Source organism: Periplaneta americana, chromosome 6 (assembly GCF_040183065.1).
Source record: "Periplaneta americana isolate PAMFEO1 chromosome 6, P.americana_PAMFEO1_priV1, whole genome shotgun sequence".
In the NCBI taxonomy this organism is placed as follows: domain Eukaryota; kingdom Metazoa; phylum Arthropoda; class Insecta; order Blattodea; family Blattidae; genus Periplaneta; species Periplaneta americana.
Window position 1 is genome coordinate 92451842 of NC_091122.1, and position 21388 is coordinate 92473229.

Genomic DNA, 21388 nt, shown 5'->3' on the forward strand with positions numbered 1-21388 from the left:
ATTGGCCGCCCAAGTGGAGACAGTGGCTAGGTCACAATTTAACTTGTCAATCGATTCATTGATCATATTGGGTCTGGAATGTATGTAAAGTTGTAGGTCATCGGCATAGAGGTGATATCGGCAATACTGTAAGTTCTTTGATACGTCATTAATGTAGATAGAGAAAAGTAGTGGTCCTAATACAGAGCCTTGCGGCACTCCTGCCTTTGTGCATCGCCATTGGGAGAATTGATTATCAAGTGAAACACACTGTTGGCAGTCCCGTAGGTAGGAGTCCATCCAGCTCAAGGTATTGTCTGACAGATGCAAAGCCTTCATCTTTGCAAGAAGCAAGTCGATATCAACGGAACCAAAGGCATTGCTGAAATCGAGAAGAGTTAGTGCCGTTACTTCACCCCTATCCATAGCTTCACGGATGTCCTCAGTCACTTTAAGTAGGGCTGTAGTAGTAGTAGGGCTGTAGTAGTGGTGTAATATATAACCAATATAGGTGAATAAATGCAAAATATTCTATCCAAGCTCACCATTACTCTATTTTCAACTCTTGGGAACAGTGGCTAGAGCATCAGTTGGTACACTTGTATGGTAGAGTGAGATGAAAACACTATTGCTCCTTTCCTGTAAATCTTAATAAATTTGCTTTCATTTCAGTTACCAAGGCAAAACCCAGGATGGCACCACTGATGCAGAAAACCATGAAACTAGTGAAGAGCTTCAAGCGATAATGAATGGTGTGACGTAATGAGAGAGGACCAACACAAGTATGCAGCAGAGCTTGTGCCTTACTGCTCTCTGTTGGACAATGCGTCGTTTTATACTTGCGTGCGAGGTATGTGTGTTTTATCAGACTGGCTTTTAGCAGCTTCGCAGCAGTGGTTGTTCCTTGGTAGCAGATGCGACGTGTCGGTGTTTCTTTCATTTCGCGTGTTTTTATTGGTGTGGTGATACACAATGCTAACAAAAAAAGAGCAATTACAGACTTGAATCGTATATAATATTCACTAAAGTAAGAAAACAGATTTATTAAATGTAAATCCAAAAACAAATTTACCAATTTATAAACAATTGTGGTAGGTGAACTGTGGTTTACATTCTTTCAGTCTTTTGTTATTCTATTTTTAGGAAAAATTTCCTGTTACTTTTGAATTTTCTTGTAGCATTTTCTACTCTCTACAAAAATTTCTTGATTATACCAATGTTTTCAAATATCATCTCAGTCGAAACTTCAGGTGACTATTGGCCAAATAACTGGATGTGCTTCTCAACAACCAACTGCTACAAGTTCTGTTTGAAAGAATGAAAACCATGGTAAATGTTTGGTTTTGGGCTTGCATTATGCAAAACTTCTTATTTTATAGAATTTTAATTCTTTTCAAAGTCTGTATTTTGTTTTTGTTAATATTGTGTATAAAGTAAGTTAAAGTACGCTTCTCATTGAAACCAATGTTGAATTATATTTATTTTTGCTTCTGAAAAGTCATGGTAATTTTTAAAAGACAAATTCTATTTTCATTGTTCCATTGCAATAGGCTGTGTTACAGGAGACATTGGTTTCATGTGGGCTGTCACCTATATCCAAAGAAATGAGACATTGACAGAACATGTGGGGTTTGACAGACATTCAAGTTGTGTGGGTGGTTGGATTCTTATGATGAAGCATCAAGCTTTCCTGTAGTGTAGAGTTCCGTTTGTACATATTCCTTTGAGTATTCAGTTACTTGGACCTTTATAGGTCATGCAGAGAGAGAGAGAGATTAAATCAGATATTTGTTCGAAACAAATTGGAAAATATATTTACCCTCGCAACAAAAGTCAACTGTCATTGCGGTGAGCGTCTCAGTGTGTGAATTAGTGGAAACACAAGTCACTGTGCTTATTTAGTTGTGATAATGCAGACTGAATAATTCTTCCAGAGTTGTATTACAGCTACACTCAGTGCCTATGAAAGCACCACTCAGTCAGATTCTCGTGTTTCCATTAGTTGCTGTGTGCATGCTCTTCCAATTGAAGTTGTGAATGTGATGAGTGTGTATAGTTACAGACTGTATTATGTGTATTATGAACTTGCAAAGTGGGAAGAAATGGAAAAAAAAAAAAAATGGTGTAACTGTATTTTGTCATTCCCCACTTTTAAACTGTGGTTATATAAATAAACTTTATAGCATTGTTAATTTATTATTTCTTCGGAAGTGTTGAATGATGACTGGTAATGAAGTGATATTTATCAATGACCAGCCTTCTCTTTTATCGCAACTTAGGTGCGATCATCTTGGTTTGTAATTCAGCACATTTCTTTCTTAATGAATACAGAAATCTGTACGGTATGATCTGGATTAAACGAGTGTTATGTGACAAGACCTTCATTGTGAATATACCATCAAAACCTGCAGCAGTCATTAATGTATATGTAATTTGGAAAGTAATTGTGAAAAATAGTTCACGAAATGAACATACTACAGGGTAGTCCGAAAGTTTCTCACCCCACAAGCAATTCTTGCACCCCACTATGCTGCCCACTTTCAAATCTTCTTGCCTATTCACATTCGATATTCCCCACAGAGGGCTACACTGTGCGACGTATTGATCACCATTATTGAGGCCGGCAACACTTTCACAGTGTGAGTGTGGCAGTCACATATGCAGGACGTGTATTTTAAGGTACATTTTTTGTATGCTCTCAGAGAAGTTGGTATTTCTGGTCCTTAGAGGTGACTAAATAAACGCACATAAATTTAGTTGTTAATTCATCTTCCATGTCCGAGGTTCACATGTGATTAAGAAAAATTGCACAGCATATATTTGCACGATCCCAGGATACAGTTAAAATAAACCAATAATTTCTCATTAGGGTGAGAAACTTTTGCACTCTGCAATATTTTGTTTACGTATTTATTGTTATTTTGTATTATCAGTGTCTGGAATGATAATGTTCGATCTTAGTGGGTGTCTTCATGTTTTTCGCAGATAATGGCTCCCACCAAAAGGGAATATTTACGTTAAAAAATTCAGGCCCTTTGTGCAGATGGGATACCAATAAAAGAAATTGTTTGACGTCTAAAAGTGGACAGAAACACAGTAAGAAAGTAACAAGAAAAGAAAAGGGTGATGTCACAGACCAGAAAAGATGTGATGCCTAGCACAAAGAAAATGATCACAGCACTAAGTAAAGATAAAGTTACTGGCATAAAAAATGTTGTCAAGAAATTGAATTTCTCAGATGAATTCCTAAATCGTTGGAAGAAAGTTGGGGTCACAACAGTTAGATGCCATGTGAAATCTATTGATTGGGATAGAACTGCATACAAAGAACTAGTCAAGCCTTAGCTCAGTAAAAGAATATCACTGATCGTGTAAAATTCTGTGGAAGAATGCTGAGGAAAGGTTTTACTGATGATAACTCAAATGGATGTGTGAAACGAGCACATATTCTTTTTACGGATGTAAGTTTCATTGAACTTAATCCAAAACCAAACAGACAAAATCGAAGAATCTGTACCAACAATCCTGCCAATATTTCACCAGTCCTTACTCCAAAATTTTTTCTAAAAATCATGGTTACAGAGAGCATATGTCGGTATGGAAAAACGGACTTGCACATTATCCCACAAAACCAAACTGTCAATGGCGAATATTACAGAAATAAAATTTTGCCAGTTTTCAAGAAAACTATGGATGATCGCTCCAAATGTCCAAAGCCTTCTATGGGCATTTTGATGAAGGATGGGGCAAAAGATCATACTGCAAAAATGAGTATTGAGTGATAAAAAAGAACTTCAACAGTGTTTGGACTGACTTACCAGGAAACGCACTGATTTAAATATCATTGAGTATGTGTGGGCCCAACTATAGAACAGTGTCTTCAAACAACCCAGACCACGCACTAGGGAACAATTAATCGTCAGGGTGCACGAAGAATGGGATGGTATCGACCAAAATTATACCATGAATTTGGTGGAAAGTTTCTCTCGACGTATTATTGAATGCCACACCAACAATGGCAGACACACAAAGTACTAAATGTGACATATGTTAGATAAATACATGCTCTTTGTAATGGTTCATCAATAAATTGTCTAATTATTATGAAACTGGTTATATTTGTAAAAGTTGGGGAGGGGGGGGTGAGAAACTTTTAGACTGTCCTATATACAGAATTTTTGCTTTACTTTTTCAGAGATACCTCCCTTTCTTAATATCATTTTACGTGTTTGAATGCCTTTCATTTTTCTTCACAGTTATTCACCTTCCATATCCATTAGCAACCTTGAACTAGTGATGTGAGAAAGGAAATTTAGCGCAGAAAATTTTCCACTATATTTTTCCGAAAAATTTTGTGCCTGATCATATTGTTGCTTTCTTCACTCTCTGCTTACAGTCTCTATAACTGTTGCTCACTCATTAAGTTACTAGCTTATCAAATGTAAGCTGTAAGTCATCTAATCTTTGATGACTGTCAATACTGAGTCCAAAACAAAAACCATTGTCACATTTGCTTCACCATAACATTCGTACTGATTAAGAAGCAAGTGCTGATGAATATTGTTTTCTGAGAATTTTACTGATCTAATATAAATTGTCACAACACCCCACTTGGAGTTCATGTATTTCTATCATTTAGTTATTATTGACTGAGGAAATAATTAATATAGTGTGTGGCTAATGATTTGTTGGCTTCGTTATATCTGTGTACTCCCCCATTTATTTTTTACTACATATTAACAGTTCAGTCGCTCCTAGTCAGTCATCCATAGCACGTTCAAAGTTCTATGTTGTATGTGCTTTATGGCTGTCAAAGAAAATTGTTTCATGTAGTTAATTTCCAGATGAGATTTGCTTTTAAATCCTGGTCTTCATTTTGAATTACACATGTGGAGTTTTTGTGTGATTGTGTAATACAAAAAAATATGTGTTGTGTAAATGATTGCCTTTCGATTAGCAATTAGTTCATCCGTCGATCAGCAAAAGGGGTGAGTGTTATTTATATCAGTAAAATTGTAAAACCTGGGAGAGTCTGTAAGCTGAAAAATGATCATTATTTAAATATGTAAATCGTGAAAAAAGTCTTTATTGAAATGTATAAATCTTGAAAAAAAAGTCTTTATTCAAACATGTAAATCGTGAAGAAAAGTTTTGAATTTAAACATGGAACACACTTTAAGAAAATTGGTAATAAAACACTCATTCCCTACAGGTTTCTCCGGTATTAAGGCCAGTTACACAGTAGGTTAGTGGTTGGCGAAGATGACGTCATATAAAATACAGCCCTCAAAAAACAGCAATGGAGAAGGTGGAAGGAGGGAGGTATAAGAGAAGAAGTCGCAGAACACCTTCTATTGCAAGTTTTGCATGTGCAGAGATGGATAGTGAACATACCCAAACTAAGAAAAAATTCAATTAAGTTTATATGTTTTGTTCATTTATTTTTCATTTTTGTATGATTTGATTTTTTTACTCTGTTGTTTCATACGCAATTTAAACATTAAGATGGATTTGTAATTAATAATAATCCATGACGCTACAGCCTACGAAGGGCCAAGACCGACCAGCCGGCTGCTGGCCTCATGGCCACATGCCGAAGCAGAGGTGAACGATCATCCAACCAGAATGGAGGTATCGTGTGGTTATCACGCTGAGACCCCCCCCGCCCTCCCAGCCATTATAGCTGGTTTGCTTAACTAGATTTCATTACGTATCGTAGCTCCCCAAGGGCATCACGATGCTGTGTGGGCACCGGTCCCATACACTGGTCGAAATTTCATGAGAAAATTTCTTCCTCCATGAGGACTCGAACCAGCACGCATTCCGTAACGCGCGTCCTAGGCAGGATGCCTTAGATCACGATGCCACGGCACGGAACGGATTTTGTAATTAACTCATTAAAATTAGGAGTCAAGCTGCATGTAGCAAATTTTATCTGAGCAACGAGATACGCGGAATTCTTTTTGATTTTACAACTGATTCTGTCGTGTTTACTAAAACACTGTGTAACTTTGAATGAACAAGTGATGGCTAAGGGGAGGGAGGGAGGGAGATCATGCCTTACTACTTCACCATGCTTGCGAGTCGAGAAATGCCAATCACTGCACTAGATGAAGAAAATCAGTCAATCTTCTTAATGTATCCAGCTGTTTGTTGACAACATAAAGTCCACTATAGTCCACTGCAGTCTATTCAGTTTTTGTTTTTCATGAGAAATGAGGAGTATTTTGATCGGTGTTCATTATAGATGCCTGTTGCTAGTAGCCAGAGTTGGGGTGTATTCAATATATACTGCAGGGCTGTGTCTTCTGCAACTGGTACTGATGATTTTAATTTACTTCTTTTGTGGTTTATGGATGGACAGTATAGAAGAATAGAAGAATGTGTTCCAGATCTTCATCATGATTATTACACCACAGAGAATTAGGATTATCAGAAAGGTGAAATCGGAGTAGGTACAATTGTGTGACAATGTGACCTGTTCTGGCTCTTGTTAAAAATGTTTGAACATGTCTGGGCAATTTTTTGTACATTTCCAGGTCATTTGGTTTCTTTTGTACGGATTTTGTTAGAAGAGAGCCAATTGTTGATCCACTAGATGAAGAAAAGTATTACTTGAATATCAAAAACATTTGGCCTATGTTCATTTGTATACTATGACAGGCCACCTGGCTGCTGATCAAAGTACATTATTCCTTTGTTTTCGTTGTGTATTCTTGCTGAAAATGTGGTACATATCGTTTACACATTTCTCCTTATTGTGTAAGTGTGTAATGTACCTAAGCATTGCACATGTGTGATACATAGATTTTCATTTTTCACAGCTGAGCAGCCATGCTTTTCACATGATAAAACATGAAATAATTTTCGTAGGTACTTGCTTTGAGTGTTTCATTATCGTATTTTGTGATTTATGAATGTACAACTTGGTGATATTCATTAAAAAATACAATGGGGTAGGCTGTATTGGAGAGACATCTGCAAGTTTTATTTGTGAATACGTCGCTGATAGAATTGTTGTTAAGGTAAACGTCAGCAGTACAATGCACAATGAGACTCAACAGATACAGAAACACTGCACTCATGCCATCATTTTATCCGTTATGATGCTTGGGCTTTAAGATATGTCCTATGCTCTCAACAATGTTGGGCATTGATTTTAGGTACATCAATCGATTTGTCTCGATTATTATGCCTTAAAGAACTCTTCATTTCCTTTTAAATGACACTTTGATCATCGAAATACGCCCACTCACTTACAGCTGATACTAAAACAAAATGACGCTGTAAACAGCGCCATGTTGTTTCTCCTCTTTGTGCTGTGATGACGTCGTCAATGGATGTGATTGTTATGTTACCTCGTGCATAATTATGTTCTCTACACGATAATATATGTCACTTAGTTCTAGGTTGTATAGTTTCTAAGATACACTAATGTTTGTGGAAATTGCAACACCAAGAAGATTCATGTGACTGAAATGAAATTGGTACATGACAATACACAAATGATTAGAATTACAGAACTGTACCTGTTCTGTGACCGTGAGATTTCAGTATGGTGTGAAGCCTCCATGCGCTGCAATCAGAGCCTCTGAGCGTCGTGCCATGGAATCAAAGAGGGCTTTGATATGTTCCTGGGGAATCTCTCCACGCAGTTTGTATGCGAGTCCACAAAGTGTCAAGAGTGGGTGCTGGAGGACCATGATGAACAAGTTGCTGACCAACCATATCCCAGACATGTTCGATGGGCGACATGTCTCGTGAACCTGCAGGTCAGGGAAGCAGTGATACCCCTCGTTCTTTGAAGAAGGCTTGCACAATCCTTGCCACAAGTGGCCGGGCATTGTCCTGCTGAAATATGACGTGTGGAGTTGCCTGAAGAGGAGGCAGTACCTCGGGCTCTAAAACCTTCCTAATGTAGCGGTTGCTGTTCAGATTGTCCTGAATACGTAGGAGGTGAGATCTCTTATTGTATCCAGTGCCATCCCAAACCATCACACTAAGTGTTTGTCCGCTATGCCGCTCAACAATGCAGGCTTTCAGATTGCGTTCACCACAGTTGCGTCTAACATGTATGCGGCCATCATTGTAGGACAAGTTGAAGTGGGACTCGTCCGAAAACACTACATTTTGCCACTTAGCATGCCAGTGACGATGTTCACGTGCCCATTGCTGTCTGAGGTGTTGGTGGTTTCTGGACAATGGAAGCCGATGCAACGGCATGCAAGCTACTAGTCCAGCCCTCAAAAGACGGTGACGAATCGTTGACACAGACAGGTCCACACCCATTGCAGTACTCCAACATCGACTCAACACTGGGATAAAGCTGTATGGTCCGTCACGGCCATGGAGACAAGATGGTGGTCATCCCCTGCTGTGGTCACATTACGTGGTCCAGTACCCGCTCGTCTCTGCATACAATCCTCTTCTATCCACTGGTTCCACACACGCATCACTGTCTTAGCAGCATAGCAGCATGCCCTGTAAGAGCCGAAATGTCACGGTATGACAAACCTGTTTCTTGGAGACCAACCATTCTGCCCAATTCGAACTCATGTGCTGATATTGCTCTTTTCCACATCGACGAGGCATACCTGCACTAGCTTTCACGTTTCCACTTCGTTTGGAAGCTCTGCACTGAATGAGCAAGACATAACACTGACCTTGCTGGTGACACAAGAGACGTCCAATTATTGGTGGTACACTGTTCTATACATCTCCTGAGTTTGGAGACGTTTGGACCATTCTTTCTGGGTGTTGCACTTTTCACAAACATTAGTGTATAAGCATTGACCATGGCATGTCGAAAAGTGTTGCATGTTGTTTTCGTACTACCATCCATACCTCGGACTGAAATAATAGACTTATGGCCGGTTTGTCCAAGTAATGTTTAATTTGGCTTAACAAATGTTAAATTAACAGCTGGTTTATTTTTAACGTTTTGTTAAGATTTTTTTCATTTTTCCAACATAATTTTGTTTAAAATAACCAACACTTAACTTTAACTGTCGTTAATACTATTCTAACTACTCAACAGCAGTTGGTAATGATTTTGCATATATAAGACAACTTCTTATCGGCTGATATTATTATTTAAATTCTGTAGTGTAGAGTATGTCATGAAACATGTGTAAAATCGTAACCTGTTACAGTAGCCAAGATTCATACAGTACAGAGAGTTGATAAATGAAAGTTGCATTGACTACTATTGAATAATAATAATTATTATAAGTATGGTTATATTTTATAATGCTAAATATGAATTTCTGTTTAGAAAAACTCAGCATTATTACCACCAGGTGACAATAATTACACGAATGTGTGTGTAGTCAACTGTACACAAAACCCCGAGGAGAATTCCGTATCATATAAAATTCTCTAATTCAGGTCCATGTATAAATTATATGTAATTTAGTCCTAAAGAAGCAATTGCTGCTGAAACATTTTATTATTTACTCACTGCGTATTTTGAAGCACTATTGACATCGGCTATAGTTGAAGAGCCAGTAACATAGAATCTAGAGTTAATAGTAGCTGGTGAATTGGAACAAGTGGCCTATTTCTGTTTGTAGGATATTCAAATCTGACTTCAATTTCTTGCCACGTTGAGACCGCACATTTCCTCAATATTAAATGGATAATAGCTCAGCATCGAAATAAGCATCAGTATGATAATCAGTTGACTTATAAAGATTATCTTCCCTATATTAATACTCCAAAATATCTTTTAAATTATATATTACCAGTCTTATGGCCGGTTTCAGAAAGCTGCATTAAGGTTTTAATGATTCATTAATTTATTTACTGGTTCATTAAATCAATTTTATATCTCACCAAGCATCTTTAGCCTAACGAACCAGTAAAACTATCATTAAATTTAGTAATAGAAATTTCCGTCTTTAAATTTTTAATTATTCATTAGTTGCAATATAAAATGCGGAACGTTTCGATGCAGAATTGTTATATCTGGAACTGCTCGAAAATTAAGAGTCCAATGGAGATAATGTTAACCATTTAAAAACCGATCATTTTGAAAATTTGAATGACACAAAAATTCACAAAAGATACCGCGTCACGAAGATCATGGTACTGGTACTCAAAATTTTAGAAGAAACTGATCATAGGTTAGAATATCATAAAAACGGCTGAGACAAAGCTGAAACTAGTCAACTAAGTAGCATACAATTGAGTTTTATTTTAAGACATGAAAGTGATTATTATAACTACATACCGGTACCTAAGAAATATTAGTAAATTAATACATAATATGTATTCAAACATAACAAAACTTAATTGGTATATTAACTTTCATTTATTAGAATTATATTATAGCTAGCGGTAAGATAGCACTGGCTTTAAAACAGAAGCGAATGAGCTGGATTCTTGGAATTTATAATCGTTTTCTTTCCAATGGAAATTTAATTTTCCAGCAGGATAATCACCCCACGCACACCGCCATAAACGTTCAAAGACGGTTCCCGGAAAAGCATGAAAAAGAGGAGGATTGACAAATATCGAGACATCCCACCTCAAAATCCAGATCAGTTCTGGGATCAGGTTCTGGCTACCTGGAAAGATTTCGCTAAGGACCAGAACTATTTCCGCGATCTGGTGGATTCAATGCCCCGAAAATGCCAGGCAGTGATAGACGTCGGTGGCATGTGGATGAAGTATTAGATCCGCATGTGTATTTATTTTATTTTTCTTTAATTTGTTTGTTTATCTTTGTTTTATTTCGGGAAGAAAATTGATCTCCCAAGAGTTTTTTAAATTCTCGTAGTGGAGCCAGAGTTGAAAAATAATTTGTTCCAGTACACAAAATTAAAAAAATGAAGAAAGGTAACATGTATAAAAATTAGTTACGTTAATAAAAAAAAAAGTTATCGCCGAGAATCGAACACGGGCCCCTGGGATGGCAATCCAACTCGCTACAGACTACTCCATCGAAGAGTCATGACGTAACTAGCGCGACGAGGCACATATAGCTGCTCAGCTTGAAGACTACGGAGACAGCGCACATATAAACGTACTCGTGTAAATATTTTAATGTTCATTACTAGTTAATGTTTCATTTGGACTGATTTACTGAAGCTTGGTGAAACCGGCCCTTACTCTAAACATTCCTCAAAGAGAAACATAACATGTTATTTTCACAACTTTTGTCTGAACAGCTGTGGTGTTATCCGCCATGTTTAACTGTTTGTTAAATGAGTTAACGGCCTGAAATCCTACATTTAAAGTTAACAAACAGTTAAGAATCTGTTAAGCCAAACTGGTGTTGAACAAATGGAAAAACTGTATTTAACAGACTGTTGAAGGTTTAACAGTTGTTAAGTCTTCTAACAATACTTGGACAAACTGGCCCTTATTCACGTAAAAAAAAATTTAACACAGATTGCCAAATAAGTAAATAACGGAAAAACTAACAAAATTCGAAACATACCTATAAAAATGTTAACTCTCTGATTCAGTGAGCAGAAATTCGTGAAAAAATAATTTGCGAAAATCGAGTGTCCTGCAGTAAGTGTTTGAGATAGAGTAAACCAGGTGACCGGGTGGCTCATGTGGTAGAGCAACTTGCTATGGACTTGGTTCAGTCCTAAGTGGTGGTGGGATTTTTTATTGTTGCCAAAACTTTTAGAAAGATCCTAGAGTCCACTTAGCCTGCTGTCAAATTGAATACTATCTCCATGCTTCCTGTGCTCCTTCATTAAACCAGTTGTGCCTATCTTTGTATTACTAAAAAGGCAGCTCTAATACTTAAATTAGTCTGGGAATCTATTTTGATAATATATTTTTTCCTGAATTTATACATTGTGGGACATGGAGAATGATACTGTTACTGAAATGAAATGATTCCATGTGTGAAGAATCTGAATATTATTTATTCAAAGTTGCTCAAACCCTGCACATATGTATTGTACATTATGACTGTGAAGCAGCTACAAGGAAATGGTAGAAGCCTATGTGTGGAATTCTATTCAGTGCTCTTGTTACAGCATGTCATCATAAAATAACAGCCTGTCAGTGGTGCATTTAGTTTTGGGAACAAATAAATCCAGTGAATAAGGTGGATGGGACTGCGCAAACATTTCAAAATATCCAGTTGATAATTACCTGGGGTCTATTCCACAAAGATATTGTCTTATACATTACAAGTGAATCTCCAGTAAGTACTACAAATACTAGAGTTTCTGTTCCTATAGTTGTACTTTACTACTCCATACGTACAAATTACCAGTGAAGTTTCATGATTGTTTTTCACAAAAGTACTAGTACTTGTAACTTAATTGTCAAGCATTCCCTACCAGTGAATGACTAATGCATACATGTATTAGTGTTATTTAACTATATTTATTTCATAATAAGATATTATATTTTGATAAATAGATAGATTTTTTTTGCTTCTATTTCCTTCAACAGAAACAATTTCATCTTCTTTGACACCATTTTAATAATTTTGCAGTGTTTGCAATTTTGCAACAGTTAAGTTTGGCAGATGAAGATTAACAGCATCTGTTGGCTAATATGGGAAACTATCACAGAGCATATGATGTGAGGATTGCAGAAGAATATGATAATAATAAAGGAAGTAATTTTTCATTATCAAAGAAATAAACTAAAATAACATTGCAGGATTACGAAATTCATAGAAATATTACAGTATCTACTATGAATCTTTGTTGTATATTAACTTACCTCAAAATACGACATTATGATTAAGAAGACAAACATAACCTAATTTGACAAAGGAAATACGAAGATAAACAGCTGTTTCATGTTATGTCGTAGTATGTGATATGTCACTTGTAGCGATTTACTGGTAATGTACAAGACACTTTAATTCTTTCGTGGAACAGAAAGATATAACTCCATACTTCACAATAACTTTCACCAGTAGACCTAACTTGTAATGTACAATGCCAGTACCATTAGAATTAGATCCTTGTGGATTAGATCCTTGATCACTGATCAGAAATCTCTGTGCAGAGTTCCCTCACTATTGTAGAGAATCATTAGCTTTGTTTTGATATTTTATCTCTCTTGATTTGGTCGTACTGAAACCACTACATTTTGTCACCCATAATAATCGAATTCGTAAAGTAGGGTTTGTTTTTATTGGCCTTAATGAAGACCATGCAGCATTGAATTCAGAGCTGCTGTTGATTGCCTGTTAAGGAATGTGGAACAAACCGTGCACAAGCTTTAGTTTTCTTCAAACTCTGTGTTGTTATTTTCTGCATCCCTTCAATCAACTCTAGTGTTTGAATCGTTTTTGCTAGCCCAGGATGTTCACAGTTTTTCAGTAATTCTCGTCCATAGCAAAAACAGTTATGTCACTGAAAAACTCATATTCGAAACAGACTTAACTTTATCATTCAAAATATTTCTGTAGCACTTTTTTTTCTCTCTTACAGAGGAGGAACCCAAAACCTGCAACTGAGGCTTATTTGCTCTGTTCTGTGAGTGATATTTGTTGCCAAACAGTCGGGCTCTTATACGTATTCAGTATGCTGCACCGTGAATTTAACCCAAGCCATGGTAAAAACGCCACCAGTGTAACTTGTCTCAACCAGGATTTGAGTTGGGGCCTGCTTTTTTCAAAGTCAGACATGTTTACCATTACTCCGCAGTGGTGTACGTAGCATATCAGATGCACTCCAAAAATAGTGCATAGAATTTTACTGAGGACTTTATGCATGGCGTAGCCACAAAGAAGAAGAGGAAACCTTGAACTAGAAGGAGGTGTGCCAGTCAGTCCCTTTTGTGAGTGCATTAAGGTTTAGTGAGAGTTTCTGTGAGTGCCTTTTTATATACTGATAATTATGGGGTTTTCACGAGAAGAATAGTGTGCTCTATGGTGGCCCTTATTTTTCAACATTCGAAATTCTTTGCTCCCAACCCCTAACCTTGTTCCAATATATAAAATAAAGCTCCTTACAAAATTTTAGTTCAATTAAACAATTTTAATGCAGCCCCCAAAGAACTTGAAATTTCAAATTTCTCTGAAAATGTGAAATTTCTTATTTAAAACTTTTGTATAATTTAATGTAATTTTAATTTCTTTATTTGCTATATGACAAAATATTTAGCAACATCAATCATTATGCATTAAATACATTCTAGGTCACCTTCAATTAGATAAAATCTCGTGGTGAAAGGGGGATTCTATACATATTACAGTAGAATTCCTCTTAACTGCCACCAAAGGGACCAGGCTAGTTCCGGATACGAGATTTTGCCAGTTAATTGAATAAATCCCGTTCTGTACAAGAAAGGGTTAATATTTCATGGTGCCAAATGTTGAAACTGCATCCACGTGAAGCTTATTTCTCTATCACTAACTCATAACTGAATAAATATAAAAACTGTGTGGATTTTCGTTATTAAAACACATCATACAATACAAATAACGTACCAATGTTAGGTTCGAATATTCACTGAAAATGGAAGTTCGTGCAAACTTTTAATGTGGCAACACTCACAGTCCGAACATAACGAAATAAACATAAAAACTGTGTGGATTTTCTTTATTAAAACACATCACATAACCACAAGTAATACACTAATTTTAAGTTCGAATATTCAGTGAAAACGAAAGTTCGTGCGAACTTCCTAATGTGGCACAACTGATAGCCCAGACTGTGCACAGTATAAAGAAGATAGTCTCAGTCTAGTATATACAGTCGCGAAGCTTGGGGTGATTTTTTGCATTTCTCGCGATAGTTGCTAGTCGCTTGGAGCGCTGTGTGTACTAGGAACAATAGACTGTGTCACTGCCATCGTGATTCTAATACAGGCCGTAAAGCAGACCATGTGATTCGCTTAACCCGATCATGAAGGGCGGCGTTTCAACCATATAAATTAATTGGAATGCATAAAAAGTAACATATAGTGATATGACTTCTCTTCCATAAGATTCTTTTAATAATACCCTAAACTAAAGGGTGCTATTCATAGACATTTCTCTAGCCCGCGCTACGAGCGTGCTAAACTAGCCCCAGCTATCGACTGGTTACTTGTAGGTATTCATATCATATCAATATCATATATCATATCATATCATATATATCATATCATATCATATCATATCATATCATATATCATATCATATCATATCATATCATATCATATCATATCATATCATGTCATGTCATGTCATGTCATATATCATATATCACTAACACTGGTTTATGAATACGAAAAACGTTAGTTCGCTAATCATCCACCGGAAGCCCGCGCTAAGAATGTCTGTGAATACGGCCCCAAAGCACCGAGTTGCATTTTTTTTCCTTTTGCAAATTGGATTTTTATGGAGTATCTACTGAACATTTGTTAGGGCTGTAGGCCTATTATGTGCTACAAATCAGAAACAGTCCCTGTATTCACAAAATATGGTTACTTAAAGACTTTCAATATTCCGCCACAGTGTAATAGCCTATATAGTCACGAAGCTTGAGTTGATGGTACTAGGAACAATAGACTGTGCCGTTACTGTTTCACATTGTATGTGATGAGGCGATAGCAGCGATCCTAGTTGTTAGCAACTATCTATGGATGCATATTCCCTACGTATTGAACTTCGTGACTGTATAATACTAGACTGTGATCCCACTTTCATATAACAATCGCTTCTCTATTACGTCAGGACCTCCTGTATTAGGTAATCTAGGAGATCCTGATTACGTACTAAAAGTTTCCGATCCTCACCGCTACGAGCGCTGATTTACAATATTGTTGCATTACTTATCAAATTCCCTAATAGTAGATGAACATTTGTAAATGTTGCAGTAAAATATAACGATGGTAAACGAAATGTAACCTGCATAAAAAAAAAACTTACGCACCAGGATTCGAACTCTCAACCTTCTTGTCTGCAAGTAGGCATGATAGTACAGAGCTATCGGAACGATTGAATAGAAGTGTCATACTCGGAATTATCATAGTATATTCACAGTCTAGTATATACAGTCACGAAGCTCAATACGTAGGGAATATGCATCCATAGATAGTTGCTAACCACTAGGATCGCTACTATCGCCTCATCACAGACAAGGCGAAATACGAGTAGTATCGGCACAGTCTATTGTTCCTAATACTCCAAAAAAAAAAAAAAAACTCAAGCTTCGTGACTGTATGCACTAGACTGTGGTAAACTGCTCGCATTCGTTTACTGAATAGCTTTTCGTCATTAATTTGACCTTACTTTCAGATTAATTTCGTGCTTCTTGCATTACTTGTGAAAGTATACGTTAGTGTAGAACTGTTAAAATAATACTGGGTTGAAAACAGTTGTTAAATCGTATTATTATTATTATTATTATTATTATTATTATTATTATTATTATTATTAGACTGTATAAATATTAATAGTCGTTACGTCGATCCAAATGGTGGAGCCACGTCCACTCTACAATGTCGGAGCGGAGAGAACGGAGGCTTCAACTAATTGCTCTGATCCAAAATGGCTTTTTAACTTCACCGGCGAGCCGTAGATTGGGAATTTCTCGTTCTACGGCGAAAAGGTGGGCTCATCGTTATCGAAATCTTGGAGAGGGCGGTAAACGTTCTGGTTCTGGACGTCTGCGTGTTTCAACCAGGACACAGGACGAAGCCTTGGGCAGGGCGTGTTTTGAGGACCCCTTCTGCTCTACTCGTCAACTGAAGGCATTGTCTCGCTTTCCGGGCTGTTTACGAACGGTTATTAACTGTCTGAGAACAGATTACGATATTAAACGCTACCGGGAAGCGGCTAAAGGAAAAGTGACTGAGGAACAAGCTGTAGACCGCCTCGCCTTTGTAACCGGCAGACGACGGTTTCGATTGGACGAAAGTCATTTTCTCCGACGAAACTGCCATCTCGACCGATTACAGCGGATCTGTTGGAGTCTATCGAGAGCCCGGCCGAAGTGGCAGATCGGGACGCATTAGCGTGTCATACTTGGGCTGGATATCTCGGGATGGGTATGGCCGCTTGAATTCGGCAGAATATAGCAGAATGTGTTCTTCCTATTCGCCCGGGAACGTTATCCCCAAAGAACCGTTATTGTTGTAGTAGGATAACTTTTCAGCGCACAGAGCACAGGCCGTTCAAGCCTAGTTCTCGGGGAGGCCCGAGATCGAAGTGATCGCCTGGCCGCCTAAGTCGCCAGATTTGAACGTAATAGAGAATGTCTGGGAGAAGTTGAAGGATAGGAGGCGCGAGTTGTTCGAAAATAAGCCCCTTCAGAATCAGAACTAACTGTGGGATCAAGTTCTCGACTCTGAGAAGACCTCGGTGGACGAGGTATTAGGTTCACCATTTTTTTTTCGTTATGATTATTTGTTTTATTTGGAAGACAAATTGGATCTTCCAATTGATTTTTGTTTTTTATTGTTCTATGCGGGATCAAGCCAAATAAAACCCCATAAGAGATGGGAAATAATTATTCCACATACGAAAACAAACAAACTGAAACTTTGATCGTAGGTGTCTTAACAAAAATTCATGTAAAAATCCTGCCGCCAATGTGACCCGATCCCATACTCTTCTGCACGACGCGACGTTAGACAACGTAACGGCCTGAAGTATTACGACGAGACAGAAACCCTCTCCTCCGCGCGGAATGTCGATCTCCGGGTCCAATATTATACTGACAGGGAACGTTGTGAATCGCGTTCTGTAGCTAAGAATGTCCAAGAGTCGGCTCAAATTTTGTTTCTGGGTCTGTACAAAACTGCGTTTTGGAAGTTCACTCCTCATATCGGGAAGTGAGATGTAGACTACTGATACAGATGTATCAGCCAGGACGTCAATCAGGTATGTTAACACACATGAATCATAAATACACGTGGCTCAGTAGGAAACGTATGCTGTGCCATAATACGTCTGCGGTTAGATTCATAACAAAGACTCAACTTCTAATACGTAAATAAACCATATTACTAGGCAGCCACTGACATTGGTGCGACGTTGGTTTCATTGGCTACAAGTGGGAACCAGCTGTGCGCTCGATGTTATAGCACACACATTGCGCGCTGGTTCGTACTTCAGTGACTTACCTTCTTCATTTCCTATTTCCATATTCTGGCATTCACTTATCTTCGTCTGGCAATGGAGACGTGGCTTTGGGAGTGCGCATTTTTCCTCTTCTAGTGACTATATTGTACTGTATGTATTTATTCACATTGCAAATGGGTATATACCCGATGGCAGTGGTAACTAATTACACTCAGTAATGACAATAATAAACACAATTAATAATAATAATAATAATAATAATAATAATAATAACAGGGAGCATCCTAAATTAAATTAAGCACGATCACTTAAAATAACATTTAAAGTAAATCTAATTTGTGTCTTAACCCTAAGTTCGAACTAAAACCCACGAGTATGATATGTTCATACCTGCATAAGTAACTTTCAGCACTACACTCGTTTCGCTGTCAACTCACTCACTGCACTGGAACTACGACACATTTCACTGATTCTATCCTGATTTCACTAACACTTCAAAAACATTTCACTGTTCAAATACTTTGCATTGCCACTATAAACTATAAAACTTCACTGACACAAACACACTTCACTGACAACACTTCACACTTCACTGACACAACACACTTCAAGTAACAAAATATCAATTACACCCTTTAAATAGTGTGTATAATATACTACCGTCTATTAGTAAAACCCTTAAACCTATTTTTAAATACATTTTTGGTTATTGGTAAAGCCTTTAGTAAGTCTGCAGGTAAAGCATTCCAGTCCCTGATAGTATGATTGAGAAAAGAAAACTTTGCAGTGTCCGTCCTCTGTCTTCTTTCCCTCAGTTATATGAGTAGTCGTTCCTTGAAGAGTAATTTGGCGGTTGGCGACCGCTGTAAACGTTGTGCCCAGAACCTTTGCAAGGCCGCACACCCGTGTACCTCGGTTTTTTTCTTTTCTAAGGAGGGCCCGAAGGCTTGCACCGCAGCCCGAAGCTTATTGTGCTGACATTATGGGATGTTTAAACCGCATTCCTGTGAATATGTGATTCACTGCTTGGTGCCATCGTATCGATTCAGGTACGGCATCCAGGTCTGATGGAGTCTGCTTGTTGATATTCTGCAGCCTCCCCAGATCGATGATTCCTGTTCGAAAATCACGTACAACGTCCTGCTGCATCCTATATTGACTTAAAGATCGCAGCACCATAGTTATCTTGTTCGCCATGGTACCATCAGTCCTCGTCTGAAGTAGTCCGTTGTGAAAGCACCCATTCATCTCACTGGGATCTATGCAGCTTCTCCAGACAGGAGGATCTGTTAGTTTATTTTCCATATTTTGCTACAATCAATTAATGAATTAATTCTGGCCCACACCTGTGGAGTAACGGTTAGCGCGTCTGGCCGCGAAACCAGGTGGCCCGGATTCGATTCCCGGTCGGGGCAAGTTACCTGGTTGATGTTTTTTTCGGGGTTTTCCCTCAACCCAATATGAGCAAATGCTGGGTAACTTTCGGTGCTGGACCCCGGACTCATTTCACCGGCATTATCACCTTCATCTCATTCAGACGCTAAATAACCTCAGATATTGATAAAGCATCGTAAAATAACTACTAAAAATTTAATTCTGGCCTCTCTCTTACCTCAGACCATAGATTCATTCCTTTGTTCTCAATGCTGCGGTGAAGTATAGAGAAACTGTGGAACAGTGATACGGCAAATGGGAATACCTCTAGCCTATAAAATTTGCACTGTATGTTTTATCTACCACAAATTCCACTTGAATCGATATTATTATTGAAAGGTCACATGTACACTTTTTTGACAAATTGAGTTATGACCACTGTAACGCACCGTTTGCTGAAGGAAAGGCACAAGTATGTGCACTCTACCGAATGTTACAGTGTAAAGAAGTTTCCGTTTAGTATTGAAAGGGCACGTGTCCAGGATAGGTGACCTATCAATAACAAACTCTCTTCTTTTCCCATCATTCTTTGCATGATGTTCAATATAAAATCTCATGATTCCATTCTTTGTTTACAACAGTTCAAAATGGCGAGTAGTTGAGTCATTAGGAAAAGGAGTGCCTAAAGATCAGAAAATATACTTTCAAATTTCACAGTATTCAATGCTGGTTTTTTATGCCAAGTCCCAGGATACAGTGGTTGCCTATGAATATATTGATGAAATAGTGACACGTACATTGAAGTTACTGCATAAAACTAATGCGATGTATCCTAATGACTTGAAACTACTTGAAAGTAAATCATATTATGGAAAAGTTCCAATAAATAAGAAGAAAGTTGAAGATGTTAGCAAAGTATGCAGTATGTACTTCCTGAATATCTTCAGTTTTATGAAGAAATTCTCCATTGGCCGGTAGAAGAAAAAATAATGAAAATGACTGAAAACTTCACAGAAAGTGTTTATTGAAGAAACTTAAAAGCTTTTGTACTTTTAAATTGCTTTATTTCAGAAATAAGAGATATTGCCTTAGCAAAATAATGTTCTTAACAGTTAAATTCTTAAGTATTTGTTAGTCAATAATAGTTAAAACACATTTAAGAACATAAAATTTCATTTCATTATGTTTTATTTACTGTTTATTATTAAAAGGGCACAAGTCCATCATAAATATTATTTTTTACAGTTAAGTTTTAGCGATGTTACATTAGTTTATGCATGTAAATGTAACCTTACACCTTTGTCGTCGAATAAAAAATATCTGATTACACTACAAAGTATCATTAGCAAAATAAACAGTTTTTTGTTTCTCCTGTAAAATTGACAAAAGTGGACATACGATCTTTCAAAAATAGTCGGTTCACTTGAACTCGCCTGAATTTAGCATGCAGAGTCTACTCGTTAGCAGTTCAGTAAAAGCAAAGTGATTCAATAATTAATTAATTAATGGAAATCAGAAAACCAGTCTGAATCCAGAGTTGGACTTAATAAAATTAGTGCTTGCTCTCTCAGTTGTGAACCCAGGACGAAGAAGATAATTTATGCAGCTCTGGAAGCATCCTTCAAAAATGACGGCTTGGCGCGATATGAGAAAAAGGCCCGGAAACAAATCTGCGGCCGTTGTGCGGTGTTCCAGCCATAAATCAACGTAGCTGCCTGCGGTCTCTACCGCCTTCTAGAAATGTATGCAGAAAAACTGTCATGGGAGCCATGAATCTTCCTGCTACCTTTACAGACACAGATAAAAAAGAAAGCGTTGTGGAAGAAGTAAAAACGCGAAAATGATTCACGCCCGATGCGAAGTTTGTTGGTAGCACTGCGGGCTGTAACAATGAATGATAAACCCAGCTCCCAGATTTATTGTTAATATGAACGTAGCGTGGATTGAACCACCGGGAATTCTAATTTTTGCAAATTTTATGTTTTGCATTGGATTATCGATAATGAACGTGTTTGATTGTCTTTTATTAGACTA

General features: G+C 37.6%; 1 protein-coding gene across 4 annotated transcripts in view; it reads left to right on the forward strand.

Annotated features, from left to right (window-relative positions):
* The window catches only part of EloA (elongin A), a 65431-nt gene extending 51137 nt beyond the window's left edge, over positions 1-14294 (forward strand). For 2 of the 4 annotated variants that reach the window (XM_069828456.1, XM_069828457.1), the window contains one exon: positions 652-2171. In XM_069828456.1, the coding sequence (XP_069684557.1) occupies positions 652-725 (74 nt within the window). In that variant the 3' untranslated portion in view covers positions 726-2171. Of the gene's footprint in view, positions 1-651; positions 2172-5191; positions 6957-13397 lie in introns of those variants that run through there. The other 2 variants (XR_011332608.1, XR_011332609.1) reach the window with 2 other exon arrangements.
* Positions 14295-21388: the final 7094 nt, after the last annotated feature.